We start from the raw sequence: 15512 nt of genomic DNA, 5'->3' as shown, positions 1-15512 counted from the left end.
AACTTATCCATACGTCTGTAAAATTCGGCTCATTGTAAAATCTACACTATAAAAATCTAATTCTACTAAAAAATATTTGATAATTTTTAATTCGACATCATAAAATTTTATAAAGATATATTAGAATAAATTTTTTGACAAAGTATTAATATACCCTGGGCCCTGGCACATGACAATGAATCATTATACTATTTCTGAGTTGTCCATACAAAATTTTAATTCAATCTATCACGAATTTTGCGAGAAAACCTACCGAGAATATTTACATGTGAAATCGCCACAACAATCACATGGTCTTAACGTTTCGCCTGACTTAAACTGACTTTCACTACTAAGACATCTACCTGTTTGAATTTCTGTATGCTAATTCCACATTAATCTGCAATTAGTCCGAAACAGATTATTTCTGATTTGATTTTGCCGGAATAATATTGCACATCATTTTCGGTATTGTTTTATGTTTGCAGTGTAAAAGAATTGAGAAAATATTTTATATAGAGAAGTTCAAAATATGATGAGAAAGCGCTGTGATGTGCGAAATTTGACGTCGTTGAAGTTCACATATATTTATGATCATCGATTGAAAAAAAAAAATTTTCATCTGGATAATAATACAAATTTTAACCAATACATTTTTCTTTTAAAAATTTATAAAGTAATGTTATAAATTTTTTTAGACAAAAAGAATAATAATTTATTTAGAAAAATTAAAAATTTTAAAAATATTCAAAAGCCACTCATAGTCTATTGAAAATTGATTTAAAAAATGTTCTTTCCAAAAATATTGGTAATAATATGATTTTATCAAGTTTTGGAAAAATTGAAAGATCATTTGCTACAAGTGCACAATATTTACTTACAAAATTCCGTTTTGACGCCACAATTCTCAATGAATTTACATAATTTTCGGCTTTTGAGCCTAAAATATTCATAAATTTGATTTTTATGTTAAATTAGCTTTTAATCAAAAGGAGAAAAATAATTCGAGGTCATTAATATATGTTGATTATACATTTATTTAATTCTTTTGTTACATTTTCAACATTATGTATAATTTTAATTCCATTGTATTATATTAATTGTTGATGCAATGTTTTCTGTAATTTTGAAAACTGCTTCATTTTCATTGATAAGGTTAATGCTGTTCTAAATCTCCGCATTACTTTTTATATTTGTTGTTAAGTAGCAATATACTGAAAATTAAAACAAAATGTTAAATTTTCATCTTGAATGTTTGAAATTTGTGAAATTCTATAATAGACGTTTCAGAAAACTAATTGTTACAACTATATTTATAAAATATGAATTATTCCAACATTTAAAAAAATAATATTTTAAAATTAAAAAGACTATAAAAAAATAATAATATAATTATAATTATAATAATAATAAAATATGTAGTATTCATAACATTTTAAGTATGTAAATAAAGAAAAAAAATTTTAAATACCTCATATTTATTCAAAAAATGAAGTCTATTAGAGAGCAGTTTAGTTTCCTTTTTTACCTTTAGAACCTGTTGAATGGTGAAAAATTTTAAATTATTTGAGAACAGGAGATTTAAAACAGTATTAAATTAAAGCATGAAATTATCGATAATAGAAATAAAACATATTTTGAATCCATCTTTGAACATTCTATATTCATTGTATTTATATTCAAAATCGCAAAATTTTTTTTCAATTCTACGTTAGCTTTGAACTATTTATCAAAAGTTTATATCTACAGTGTCTTAAAATAAATTTTCTATCTAAATTGAAATCGTCACAAAAATGAGAATAAATACTCCGAGCACAAAAAGCATACCACGACATAAATGTTTTTTACCTTTAGTCTTCTTATTGTCATTCTTTTCTGGAAGTTTGTCTTCTTTCTTCATTGGCTGAGAAATACAACATTCATCTTTTTTTGGCTGTTTTTTTGTATTATTTGTACATCCTTTTTGGAGTTCTTCATTTTTTAAAGATTTCGCATCATCAGTAGTTTTAAAAACCACTATTCCAGCTTTTGACATTTTTTCTTCAATAGTACCACGTTTGCAGTCTTCAATGAATTCCATGGTTATAACCTTAATATTTTTTCCCATTATTGTTTCGATTGCTTTAATTGACTTAGCTACTTTTTCTGCCTTTTTAACTTGTTTTGATTCTTTGTTTGTTTCCTTAATATCTATCTTCACTTCATTTTCTGGATGTGCAAAGAAACCCACAAGTTTAGACAAAATTCCCGATTGTTCAGATGTCTTATCTTCTTGATTATTTTTAATATCGACAACATCTTGCTTTGCACTTTTGGTAATGCTACACTTTTTGTTCACTATATCCTGATCAATATTTTTCAAAGTGTTCTTTACTGTATTATTCTGTTGACACACGGCTTTCCCCTCATTAATTTGAGAAACTTTTCCCTTTAATTGGGTTCCAGATACTTTAGTTAAATCGTCTTGAATCTTTACTATCTTCTCTGTGGTTTCAACAAGACGGTTGCTCGAAGCAAATTTCTTCTCGTCATGCACCATCTTGTCACTATTGATAGAACCACAACTTTCTTTGTTAATAATTTCATTCTGGTTACCACAATCTGATATACGAATTTCAGCTGCACTATCGTTAGTCGTCTTAATGGCTGAACTATTAACATTACTATGAATGCTGGTGGTAGTAATTTTCTTCTCATCATGTACTGTACGTTCTCCACTTAATGACATTGCTTCGGTTATTTTTTTCTCCTCCTGTTTAGTGCTTTCTGATTTAACAGTTACACCAACGGTGGAAGCACTGCTTCTATCAATGGATGAATTCTTGAGTTCAACAAGACGGTCGCTCGCATCAAATTTCTTCTCGTCATGCACCATCTTGTCACTATTGATAGAACCAAAACTTTCTTTGTTATTAATTTCATTCCGGTTACCACAATCTGATATACAAATTTCAGCTGCACCAGCATTACTCATATCCAAAATTTTTTTTTCAACATGTCTGCTACTAGTTGCTGATTCATTCTCGGTATGAACTTTAAGCTCATCTGAAGTGGAAATTACTTTACTAATCTCCTTCTTCTCTCCCGTTTTAGTATTACCTGCATTGACAGCTAAAGCTGCATTTTTTTCTACGTTGATGTCGAATATTTTTTTTTCAACATAACTGCTACTTGTTGTTGATTCATTCACGGCATGCACTTCAAGCTCATCTGAAGTTGACATAATTTTACCAATCTCCTTCTTCTCTTCCTTTTTCGTATTATCAGCATTGTCAGATAAAGTCGTGATTTTAGCATTGCTAGAAGTGAAGATTAATTTTTCTTCTTTACCATAAGAGCCAGTAGAAGAAGTTTTTTGTTCGATATGCAAGTTATTGTCAACTGAGTTAGAAACTTGATTGTCGTTCTCCTTCTTCTCGTCCTTTTTGGTATTATCAGCATTGCCAGTTGAAGTCGTGATTTTAGCATTGCTAGAATTGAAGACTAATTTTTCTTCTTTACCATAAGAGCCAGTAGAAGAAGTTTTTTGTTCGATATGCAAGTTATTGTCAACTGAGTTAGAAACTTGATTGTCGTTCTCTTTCTTCTCGTCCTTTTTGGTATTATCAGCATTGCCAGTTGAAGTCGTGATTTCAGCATTGCTAGAGTTGAAGACTAATTTTTCTTCTTTACCATAAGAGCCAGTAGAAGAAGTTTTTTGTTCGATTTGCAAATTATTGTCACCTGAGTTAGAAACTTGATTGTCGTTCTCCTTCTTCTCTTCAGAAAAGGCAATAGAAGACACGAAACCATAATCGCTACAATCCGTAACTTTATAGTAGTTCTCCTTCTTCTCTTCCTTTTTGGTATTATCAGCATTGCCAGTTGAAGTCGTGATTTTAGCATTGCTAGAGTTGAAGTCTAATTTTTCTTCTTTACCATAAGAGCCAGTAGAAGAAGTTTTTTGTTCGATATGCAAGTTATTGTCAACTGAGTTAGAAACTTGATTGTCGTTCTCCTTCTTCTCGTCCTTTTTGGTATTATCAGCATTGCCAGTTGAACTCGTGATTTTAGCATTGCTAGAATTGAAGACTAATTTTTCTTCTTTACCATAAGAGCCAGTAGAAGAAGTTTTTTGTTCGATATGCAAGTTATTGTCAACTGAGTTAGAAACTTGATTGTCGTTCTCTTTCTTCTCGTCCTTTTTGGTATTATCAGCATTGCCAGTTGAAGTCGTGATTTCAGCATTGCTAGAGTTGAAGACTAATTTTTCTTCTTTACCATAAGAGCCAGTAGAAGAAGTTTTTTGTTCGATTTGCAAATTATTGTCACCTGAGTTAGAAACTTGATTGTCGTTCTCCTTCTTCTCTTCCGTTTTGGTATTATCAGCATTGCCAGTTGAAGTCGTGATTTTAGCATTGCTAGAATTGAAGACTAATTTTTCTTCTTTACCATAAGAGCCAGTAGAAGAAGTTTTTTGTTCGATATGCAAGTTATTGTCAACTGAGTTAGAAACTTGATTGTCGTTCTCCTTCTTCTCTTCCTTTTTGGTATTATCAGCATTGCCAGTTGAACTCGTGATTTTAGCATTGCTGGAGTTCAAGACTAATTTTTCTTCTTTACCATAAGAGCCAGTAGAAGAAGTTTTTTGTTCGATATGCAAGTTATTGTCAACTGAGTTAGAAACTTGATTGTCGTTCTCCTTCTTCTCGTCCTTTTTGGTATTATCAGCATTGCCAGTTGAACTCGAAATTTTAGCATTGCTAGAATTGAAGACTAATTTTTCTTCTTTACCATAAGAGCCAGTAGAAGAAGTTTTTTGTTCGATATGCAAGATATTGTCAACTGAGTTAGAAACTTGATTGTCGTTCTCCTTCTTCTCGTCCTTTTTGGTATTATCAGCATTGCCAGTTAAAGTCGTGATTTCAGCATTGCTAGAGTTGAAGACTAATTTTTCTTCTTTACCATAAGAGCCAGTAGAAGAAGTTTTTTGTTCGATTTGCAAATTATTGTCACCTGAGTTAGAAACTTGATTGTCGTTCTCCTTCTTCTCGTCCTTTTTGGTATTATCAGCATTGCCAGTTGAAGTCGTGATTTTAGCATTGCTAGAATTGAAGACTAATTTTTCTTCTTTACCATAAGAGCCAGTAGAAGAAGTTTTTTGTTCGATATGCAAGATATTGTCAACTGAGTTAGAAACTTGATTGTCGTTCTCCTTCTTCTCGTCCTTTTTGGTATTATCAGCATTGCCAGTTAAAGTCGTGATTTCAGCATTGCTAGAGTTGAAGACTAATTTTTCTTCTTTACCATAAGAGCCAGTAGAAGAAGTTTTTTGTTCGATTTGCAAATTATTGTCACCTGAGTTAGAAACTTGATTGTCGTTCTCCTTCTTCTCGTCCTTTTTGGTATTATCAGCATTGCCAGTTGAAGTCGTGATTTTAGCATTGCTAGAATTGAAGACTAATTTTTCTTCTTTACCATAAGAGCCAGTAGAAGAAGTTTTTTGTTCGATATGCAAGTTATTGTCAACTGAGTTAGAAACTTGATTGTCGTTCTCCTTCTTCTCGTCCTTTTTGGTATTATCAGCATTGCCAGTTGAACTCGAAATTTTAGCATTGCTAGAATTGAAGACTAATTTTTCTTCTTTACCATAAGAGCCAGTAGAAGAAGTTTTTTGTTCGATATGCAAGATATTGTCAACTGAGTTAGAAACTTGATTGTCGTTCTCCTTCTTCTCGTCCTTTTTGGTATTATCAGCATTGCCAGTTAAAGTCGTGATTTCAGCATTGCTAGAGTTGAAGACTAATTTTTCTTCTTTACCATAAGAGCCAGTAGAAGAAGTTTTTTGTTCGATTTGCAAATTATTGTCACCTGAGTTAGAAACTTGATTGTCGTTCTCCTTCTTCTCGTCCTTTTTGGTATTATCAGCATTGCCAGTTGAAGTCGTGATTTTAGCATTGCTAGAATTGAAGACTAATTTTTCTTCTTTACCATAAGAGCCAGTAGAAGAAGTTTTTTGTTCGATATGCAAGATATTGTCAACTGAGTTAGAAACTTGATTGTCGTTCTCCTTCTTCTCGTCCTTTTTGGTATTATCAGCATTGCCAGTTAAAGTCGTGATTTCAGCATTGCTAGAGTTGAAGACTAATTTTTCTTCTTTACCATAAGAGCCAGTAGAAGAAGTTTTTTGTTCGATTTGCAAATTATTGTCACCTGAGTTAGAAACTTGATTGTCGTTCTCCTTCTTCTCGTCCTTTTTGGTATTATCAGCATTGCCAGTTGAAGTCGTGATTTTAGCATTGCTAGAATTGAAGACTAATTTTTCTTCTTTACCATAAGAGCCAGTAGAAGAAGTTTTTTGTTCGATATGCAAGTTATTGTCAACTGAGTTAGAAACTTGATTGTCGTTCTCCTTCTTCTCGTCCTTTTTGGTATTATCAGCATTGCCAGTTGAAGTCGTGATTTTAGCATTGCTAGAATTGAAGACTAATTTTTCTTCTTTACCATAAGAGCCAGTAGAAGAAGTTTTTTGTTCGATATGCAAGTTATTGTCAACTGAGTTAGAAACTTGATTGTCGTTCTCTTTCTTCTCGTCCTTTTTGGTATTATCAGCATTGCCAGTTGAAGTCGTGATTTCAGCATTGCTAGAGTTGAAGACTAATTTTTCTTCTTTACCATAAGAGCCAGTAGAAGAAGTTTTTTGTTCGATTTGCAAATTATTGTCACCTGAGTTAGAAACTTGATTGTCGTTCTCCTTCTTCTCTTCAGAAAAGGCAATAGAAGACACGAAACCATAATCGCTACAATCCGTAACTTTATAGTAGTTCTCCTTCTTCTCTTCCTTTTTGGTATTATCAGCATTGCCAGTTGAAGTCGTGATTTTAGCATTGCTAGAGTTGAAGTCTAATTTTTCTTCTTTACCATAAGAGCCAGTAGAAGAAGTTTTTTGTTCGATATGCAAGTTATTGTCAACTGAGTTAGAAACTTGATTGTCGTTCTCCTTCTTCTCGTCCTTTTTGGTATTATCAGCATTGCCAGTTAAAGTCGTGATTTCAGCATTGCTAGAGTTGAAGACTAATTTTTCTTCTTTACCATAAGAGCCAGTAGAAGAAGTTTTTTGTTCGATTTGCAAATTATTGTCACCTGAGTTAGAAACTTGATTGTCGTTCTCCTTCTTCTCGTCCTTTTTGGTATTATCAGCATTGCCAGTTGAAGTCGTGATTTTAGCATTGCTAGAATTGAAGACTAATTTTTCTTCTTTACCATAAGAGCCAGTAGAAGAAGTTTTTTGTTCGATATGCAAGTTATTGTCAACTGAGTTAGAAACTTGATTGTCGTTCTCCTTCTTCTCCTCCTTTTTGGTATTATCAGCATTGCCAGTTGAAGTCGTGATTTTAGCATTGCTGGAGTTCAAGACTAATTTTTCTTCCTTACCATAAGAGCCAGTAGAAGAAGTTTTTTGTTCGACATGCAAGTTATTGTCAACTGAGTTAGAAACTTGATTGTCGTTCTCCTTCTTCTCGTCCTTTTTGGTATTATCAGCATTGCCAGTTAAAGTCGTGATTTCAGCATTGCTAGAGTTGAAGACTAATTTTTCTTCTTTACCATAAGAGCCAGTAGAAGAAGTTTTTTGTTCGATTTGCAAATTATTGTCACCTGAGTTAGAAACTTGATTGTCGTTCTCCTTCTTCTCGTCCTTTTTGGTATTATCAGCATTGCCAGTTGAAGTCGTGATTTTAGCATTGCTAGAATTGAAGACTAATTTTTCTTCTTTACCATAAGAGCCAGTAGAAGAAGTTTTTTGTTCGATATGCAAGTTATTGTCAACTGAGTTAGAAACTTGATTGTCGTTCTCCTTCTTCTCCTCCTTTTTGGTATTATCAGCATTGCCAGTTGAAGTCGTGATTTTAGCATTGCTGGAGTTCAAGACTAATTTTTCTTCCTTACCATAAGAGCCAGTAGAAGAAGTTTTTTGTTCGACATGCAAGTTATTGTCAACTGAGTTAGAAACTTTATTGTCGTTCTCCTTCTTCTCGTCCTTTTTGGTATTATCAGCATTGCCAGTTGAAGTCGTGATTTTAGCATTGCTAGAATTGAAGACTAATTTTTCTTCTTTACCATAAGAGCCAGTAGAAGAAGTTTTTTGTTCGATATGCAAGTTATTGTCAACTGAGTTAGAAACTTGATTGTCGTTCTCCTTCTTCTCGTCCTTTTTGGTATTATCAGCATTGCCTGTTAAAGTCGTGATTTCAGCATTGCTAGAGTTGAAGACTAATTTTTCTTCTTTACCATAAGAGCCAGTAGAAGAAGTTTTTTGTTCGATATGCAAGTTATTGTCAACTGAGTTAGAAACTTGATTGTCGTTCTCCTTCTTCTCCTCCTTTTTGGTATTATCAGCATTGCCAGTTGAAGTCGTGATTTTAGCATTGCTGGAGTTCAAGACTAATTTTTCTTCCTTACCATAAGAGCCAGTAGAAGAAGTTTTTTGTTCGACATGCAAGTTATTGTCAACTGAGTTAGAAACTTTATTGTCGTTCTCCTTCTTCTCGTCCTTTTTGGTATTATCAGCATTGCCAGTTGAAGTCGTGATTTTAGCATTGCTAGAATTGAAGACTAATTTTTCTTCTTTACCATAAGAGCCAGTAGAAGAAGTTTTTTGTTCGATATGCAAGTTATTGTCAACTGAGTTAGAAACTTTATTGTCGTTCTCCTTCTTCTCGTCCTTTTTGGTATTATCAGCATTGCCAGTTGAAGTCGTGATTTTAGCATTGCTAGAATTGAAGACTAATTTTTCTTCTTTACCATAAGAGCCAGTAGAAGAAGTTTTTTGTTCGATATGCAAGTTATTGTCAACTGAGTTAGAAACTTTATTGTCGTTCTCCTTCTTCTCGTCCTTTTTGGTATTATCAGCATTGCCAGTTGAAGTCGTGATTTTAGCATTGCTAGAATTGAAGACTAATTTTTCTTCTTTACCATAAGAGCCAGTAGAAGAAGTTTTTTGTTCGATATGCAAGTTATTGTCAACTGAGTTAGAAACTTGATTGTCGTTCTCCTTCTTCTCGTCCTTTTTGGTATTATCAGCATTGCCAGTTGAACTCGTGATTTTAGCATTGCTGGAGTTCAAGACTAATTTTTCTTCTTTACCATAAGAGCCAGTAGAAGAAGTTTTTTGTTCGATATGCAAGTTATTGTCAACTGAGTTAGAAACTTGACTGTCGTTCTCCTTCTTCTCTTCCTTTTTGGTATTATCAGGATTGCCAGTTGAAGTCGTGATTTTAGCATTGCTGGAGTTCAAGACTAATTTTTCTTTTTTACCATAAGAGCCAGTAGAAGAAGTTTTTTGTTCGATTTGCAAATTATTGTCACCTGAGTTAGAAACTTGATTGTCGTTCTCCTTCTTCTCGTCCTTTTTGGTATTATCAGCATTGCCAGTTGAACTCGTGATTTTAGCATTGCTAGAATTGAAGACTATTTTTTCTTCTTTACCATAAATGCCAGTAGAAGAAGTTTTTTGTTCGATATGCAAGTTATTGTCAACTGAGTTAGAAACTTGATTGTCGTTCTCCTTCTTGTCTTCCTTTTTCATATTATCTACATTGGCAGTTGAAGTCACGGTTTTAGTATTGTTAGAGTTGAAGACTAATTTTTTTGATTCATCATGAGTGATTCTGGAAGAAGATTCTTGTTTGATATGCAACTCATGCTGATCTGAGTTCGAAACTTGAATGTGGTCTTTGTTTGTCGTTGGTGTTGGGAGAAGTGTTCGGGGTGAAGAATAGCAACAGCAGCAGCCGCAACTATCATATCCTCCTACACCTGTTGTTGATGTTGTTTTATTCGAATCGGCCATGATTGTAAACTATTAGAGTTTTAGAGAATATTAAGAATATTGGTTAGTATGTTATAGCTAACTATTTGTTCTATTATATTATGTATTTAGGATTTTGTCCTGTGTTTATAGGTCGCCTTCCAAATTTTAAAATTGTTATTACACTGTAAAAAGAAAGTACTAATACAGTACTGATTTTAGGTATCAAAATTGAACCAAATGAAAATTTAGTGCCTGAAATCGGTCTTACATTAATACCTTTCTTTTTTCAGTTCAAAGAAAATTGTTTTGCTTTTCGTATTGTTTTATGAAGAATAGAAATATCTTTTAAGATAAATTATATGGTTGAAACAAGACTTTATTAAATATTAAGTAGTTTAATTTTATGATCTTGGTTTTTAATAATTATTTATATCGATTGTAGTTTTTAATTATTTTAAAAACTATTCTCTATATCTGAATAAGTGAAATTTTACTTAGAATGTTTCAAAATTCTGCCACGTAGAAAAGTAAGTTTATATGCACCTAAAAATGAATCATTTTCATTTAAAAATAAGTGATATTTCACCTATTTTTATGTGAATATACACTTATTTTTCTACGTTAAACACTTTTTAAACATTCTAAGTGAAATTTCACTTATTCAGATTTAGAGAGTAAGTTCTGGGAAAAAATGCATTTGGGTATACAGAATGTTTTTTAGTGCGACTTACATCTTTGCTTTTTAGAATCGTTTAAAAAATGTTGCATATATTACGAAAAGACCAGGAATATTTTTTATGCTTTTTATGGAAAGTATTAAAACTATATAACTTCAATCATTCTTATTTAAAGTTGTAATCACATTTTTATCTGCGTACGCCCAGTGGGCAAAATACCATGTTCGTTCTAAAAACATTTTTAGGACGTTTTTAAAACGTTTCCCATTCACGGGATGTTAACAATAACCGTACGTCGTTTCCTTTTGTGAAGTTTCAGTGTTAAAGTTTTTAATGTTTTTCAGACATTTTTTTAAAAAAAAGTTTGTGTAGTAAGAATAAATAAATAAAACTTGTTAAAAGAACTAAAGTTTTTTCCAGCATTTATACATTGTGAAAATGATTTAATCTTAAATTGTTAGTAGGATTCGTAGAGTAGTGGTCAGCGTTCTCGACTTGCTTTGCGTAGTCTGAGGGTTCGAGCTCCAGCAGTGTTAGGTTTTTTCCGCGATATAAATTAATTTAAGTAGGCATAGGTAGATTATATAAATCGAAAAGTGTTATCCAAAAAATAAGTTGGTTGAGAAAAAAAAATTTCATTCAACAAAATTTTTTCATTGCTTAAAAACAATAATTTAGTTGTGCGAAACAAAAAATTTGGTAGACCGAACAAAACGATTCATCAAAAAAATTTAGTTCTGACAACCAAACGGCCTAGTTGCATCGATATTAAATAAAAAGTTTTCAAAACGAACAAGGTTTTTGCCCACTGGGCAACTAATAAAAGTATTATATCGATCAAATATTATTATTAAGAGCATTTGAACCTTCGTGACGTCACAAATCATGGCGCATGACACGCAAACTTCTCAGGTATGTGAAAAGCACAATTTTGAATATTTTTTAAAAAAACCTTTTGGAAAATGTTCAGAATAACATAGACTCTGTCTGTTATGTGCGGAAAATTCAAAATTTTGCGTTTAAAACGTTTTTTAAACAATGTTAAGGTCACAAATCATGGCGCATGACACGCAAACTTCTCAGGTATGTGAAAAACACAATTTTGAATATTTTTTAAAAAACCTTTTGGAAAATGTTCAGAGAAACATAGACTATGTCTGTTCTGTGCGAAAAATTAAAAATTTTGCGTATAAAACGTTTTTTAAACAATGTTTAAGTTGGTTGTCACAAGTAAGTAAAAATACACGAATTGCTTATATGTAGGCCATTTTTGGAACTTAAACATTGTTTAAAAAACGTTTTAAACGCAAAATTTTGAATTTTCCGCACATAACAGACAGAGTCTATGTTATTCTGAACATTTTCCAAAAGGTTTTTTTAAAAAATATTCAAAATTGTGCTTTTCACATACCTGAGAAGTTTGCGTGTCATGCGCCATGATTTGTGACGTCGCGAAGGTTCAAATGTTCTTAATGCACATCATTAATGCAAATAGTTTTTTTAATTTTAAGTGAAATATATTTTAATGAATTTTATAAATATGACAAATGTTTGATACTAAAACACTATTTTCGTTCACAGTTTATTTTATATTCCAATTTGTTAAAATTGTATTACACCAAAGTTAATTAAATTGAAGAAAACTCACTTTGCTTCTTAGAAGTGGTGTCAGCAGTAAATCAGTAGACTGAATAACTCTGAAGTTGAGATACCCGTATTTAAATAATTATTAATCCATCATTATTGTTGTATATTTTACGATTTAATGATTTCTTAATAGATTTTAACAGTTACAAATTGAGTAACATATTTCCAAATTTAATGACAATTGACAAATTGTAGTTTATCTTTTGGCTAGTAGTATATTTCGACCTCATTTGTTTAGTTATTTTGGATTTATTATCAAACTAATAATATACATTTAATGAAAACTAATAGATATGCATAATCGCTAGAAGGTTTTTGCCCCAAGACAATATTGTGAAAATAACTTGTTGCGTTCATTTTTTTGTTAAAAAGTTATATTGTTAAAATTCTATGAAATAGTATTGAGTGTAATATGTGTTATATATTATTTTTATTTATAGATAAAAATTTTATTATGCAGATTTTAATACATTTGAATGTTAATAAATCGAGTCTTTAGTCATTTTAATTTTTATTGTGTGGACTTTTTATTCGGCATAGCATTTAGTATATAATAAAAAAAAACTTGAACTCAATATGATCTTTGTACAATACTCATTTTATTATAAATTGTACTTAAAATGATAAAAAAAAGTAAATTTTAAATAAAAAATAATTTTGTTTAGATATATAGACGTATAACTTTGACTTTCGAAGTTGCTTTTATAAACGTCAAAACTTAACCATAACCTAAAAAAAAATTTATTAGTTGCCAATATCCATATATCATAAGCTTAAAATTTTGCCTGTCTCATTGATGAACACAAGCAATTACAAGAAATTATTTAAATAAAATTTGTTTAGGTTTTAAAAAAATTGGAAATTATCAGCTATTGAAGTTAAGAATTTAAGTAATCGAAGTATAGTAAGTAAACTTTCTTGAAAGATATAAAAATGATAATTGCATTTCAAGCAAAAAGTTTTTCCGCTTTGTGAAAAACAGTTTTTTTTTTAAATTTTTCTTTGTAAATAATAAATAAATATGAATAAAATTTTTGGAGTTAATGTGTTTACATAAACATGATTCGCACTTAAATTTTGGTCCAGTTTCTTTATGTTGTTTTTCATAAAATTAATGGGGGAAACTCGTGTAAAACAAAATTTTGTTACAAGTATTTTTTTTGCTTTAAAAATGAGGTTACTATCTGTAGAATATGACCCTACATTACTAATCTATAATTAAATGTATGAATGTCTATAGTAATCATAAATTTAGCACTTCAGATGCAACCAAATGCAGTTAACTATGAACACGAGATTCCTCTATTCTTTCAGTTTCTTGTCAATATAATTTTATTATTAATTGTCATTAGCAAGCACCATAAGCAAGTGATAGTAAATCTTTGTTTCAGTTCAATAGTTATTTTCGAATACATAACGTCTTCAAAGCAATAGTTAAAACACTACTTTTATGTATCGAAAACTTAATACGCGTTTTTCTCGAAACGTGTTTTTTCGCGCGCCGTGCAATGTAACTCAGCCAATTTTCAACCGATTTTAATCAAACTTACCACAAATTTTCTTTATCTTACTGGCTACTATATGACGAGCTCCTTTCTTTAAAAAAAAATTTTAACAATTGTTTTTGAACATTGTATATAAAAAAACATTGATTTTTTTTTCAAAATAGTCCCAAATTTTCAAAAAAAAATTTTTTAGTTTTCTCTTCGTCATGCAAAGCGTATTCGCGTATTTTAACGGTAAAAATTTTGATTTTTAATTTTAGTTGAGATTTGTGACCTGTAGGCTGCACGGCGCAAAATCAAAGATGCAACTTCAAACGCCTGTAACGCCACCATATTGTAATATTTTTTAATAAAAAAATTTTTTTTATAAAGCTTATATTGTGAACTTTAAGGTATGCTTTACTTTAATTCAATAAACTTTACCAGTTTTTTTTTAATTTCCTAAAAAAACGTGCATTTACACGAGTTTCCCCCCTTAAAGTGTCTCATTGTAAAAAGTTTGAGCACTCTCCCCTATTCAATTTGCATTAAAATTTTTTTTTTATATAATTTAGTTAATAAAAAATTAATATGTAATAAAAAATCAAATCATTTTTTTACTCTGAAAAACATTAATAGGTTTGTGTTTCTTTATAAAAAATTAAAATTTGCTAAGCGCACCACTTTAATATTAATTATAATTTAAATTTTCAATTTATTGTACATTCAATGTATTAGATACAATTTTAACGTAATTAAATAATAAAGTTGTTTTAAATTGAAATAAAGAATATTATAGATCTGGGCTAATTACTTATCAGTTAATATATATTTACCGACAAAGATTATATTCATGTTGAAATCAGAACTATAATTAAAAAAATAATTGATTTTTATTTCATTTACATTTATGAAAATAATAGAAATTTAATGAATAGACAACAAAGAAGATATATTTAATAATTTTTTTATTATTTCAATAATTATATTTAAAATATGAAACATGAATTGAATGATCACTTAGAGGCAGGTTTGAAATAAAACAATTTTTTACATTTCGACAGCGCAGCTGCCCTCTTCAGAAACTACAAATTTATTAAATAATTACAATTAGAATACGTAACATATCGATTTTTTTATAATAATTAATATGAAAGTTGTATAAAATTTAATTACATTTATTTATAACAGTTGTGACGAAAGATTGCAGTTCACTTATGAAATTCAAAACAACAACTCTATTAGCATCCTAGATGTTTTTATTATTATTGACGAAAAAAATCAACTCATTACTCACTGGTACATGAAACACACATTTTCTGAAAGAACTATCAATTATGACTCTAATCATCCTTTTAACCAAAAAAAATGCTATAATTTATAATCTAATTGGTCAAAGAAATATTACTAAAAAACAATTAATTATCCATTGAAATTTAGAAATAAAAATATAACTAAATATCCTATAACAAAAAAGAATAATACCTATTACACAATGATACCAAAGATTTTTTTACCTTATATGTTCCAAACCTTTTTAAAAAAACTTCTTCATATCTAAAAAATCATAGCATTTTATCCATTCCTTGTAAAAACAATAACATGAACCACAATTTAGTTAAAAAAAGGCAAAGATAAAAATAAAAAAGATGAAAATATCAATACTGTTCTTTCTTTATACAGCGTGATTGGGAAGTCGTGGACAACCTCTTATAGATCGATAGAGAAAAAAATTCTAAGAGGGACCATTTGGTTAAAAATTGAAAATTGTTAACCAATTTCGAATAAATAAAATTGGCAAATGTATAAAAATAAGAATAATTATGACGTCATTTTTGTTATCCGTAATGTATTCCGTAAAAAAACAAAAGGCTAACTTCCCATTGAACGAAATGTTGTGATTGGTTAGTTTAAGAGAAAGTTACTAGAAACTTT

At 30.2% G+C, this 15512-nt stretch overlaps 1 protein-coding gene across 1 annotated transcript; it reads right to left on the bottom strand.

The window, feature by feature from the left end:
* Positions 1-998: 998 nt before the first annotated feature.
* On the bottom strand, positions 999-12121 carry LOC127277712 (probable serine/threonine-protein kinase DDB_G0282963). The gene is made up of 9 exons (XM_051299020.1): positions 12095-12121; positions 9325-9817; positions 7615-9153; positions 7102-7443; positions 5830-6930; positions 4975-5658; positions 1828-3948; positions 1451-1516; positions 999-1193 (listed from the first exon to the last, which is right to left on the bottom strand). Exons 2-8 carry the CDS (start codon positions 9806-9808, stop codon positions 1491-1493), a joined length of 6297 nt encoding a protein of 2098 aa, XP_051154977.1. The 5' UTR covers positions 9809-9817; positions 12095-12121; the 3' UTR covers positions 999-1193; positions 1451-1490.
* Between the last annotated feature and the right edge of the window lie 3391 nt (positions 12122-15512).

The sequence above is a fragment of the Leptopilina boulardi genome, unplaced genomic scaffold (genome assembly GCF_019393585.1).
Source record: "Leptopilina boulardi isolate dan_hultmark-lab unplaced genomic scaffold, ZJU_Lbou_2.1 LbouV2_177, whole genome shotgun sequence".
NCBI classification, from domain to species: domain Eukaryota; kingdom Metazoa; phylum Arthropoda; class Insecta; order Hymenoptera; family Figitidae; genus Leptopilina; species Leptopilina boulardi.
Note: the sequence above shows the minus strand (reverse complement) of the source record. Positions and strands in the feature narration are given on the sequence as shown.

Excerpts from the sequence above, each read along its gene's own strand:
- LOC127277712 (XM_051299020.1), bottom strand. The coding sequence starts at position 9,808 with ATGGCCGATTCGAATAAAACAACATCAACAACAGGTGTAGGAGGATAT. Across the intron at positions 9,154-9,324 it reads CAATCAAGTTTCTAACTCAG|TTGACAATAACTTGCATATC; the intron begins GTGACAATAATT and ends TTTCTAACTCAG. Across the intron at positions 1,517-1,827 it reads TGACAATAAGAAGACTAAAG|GTTCTAAAGGTAAAAAAGGA; the intron begins GTAAAAAACATT and ends ACCATTCAACAG.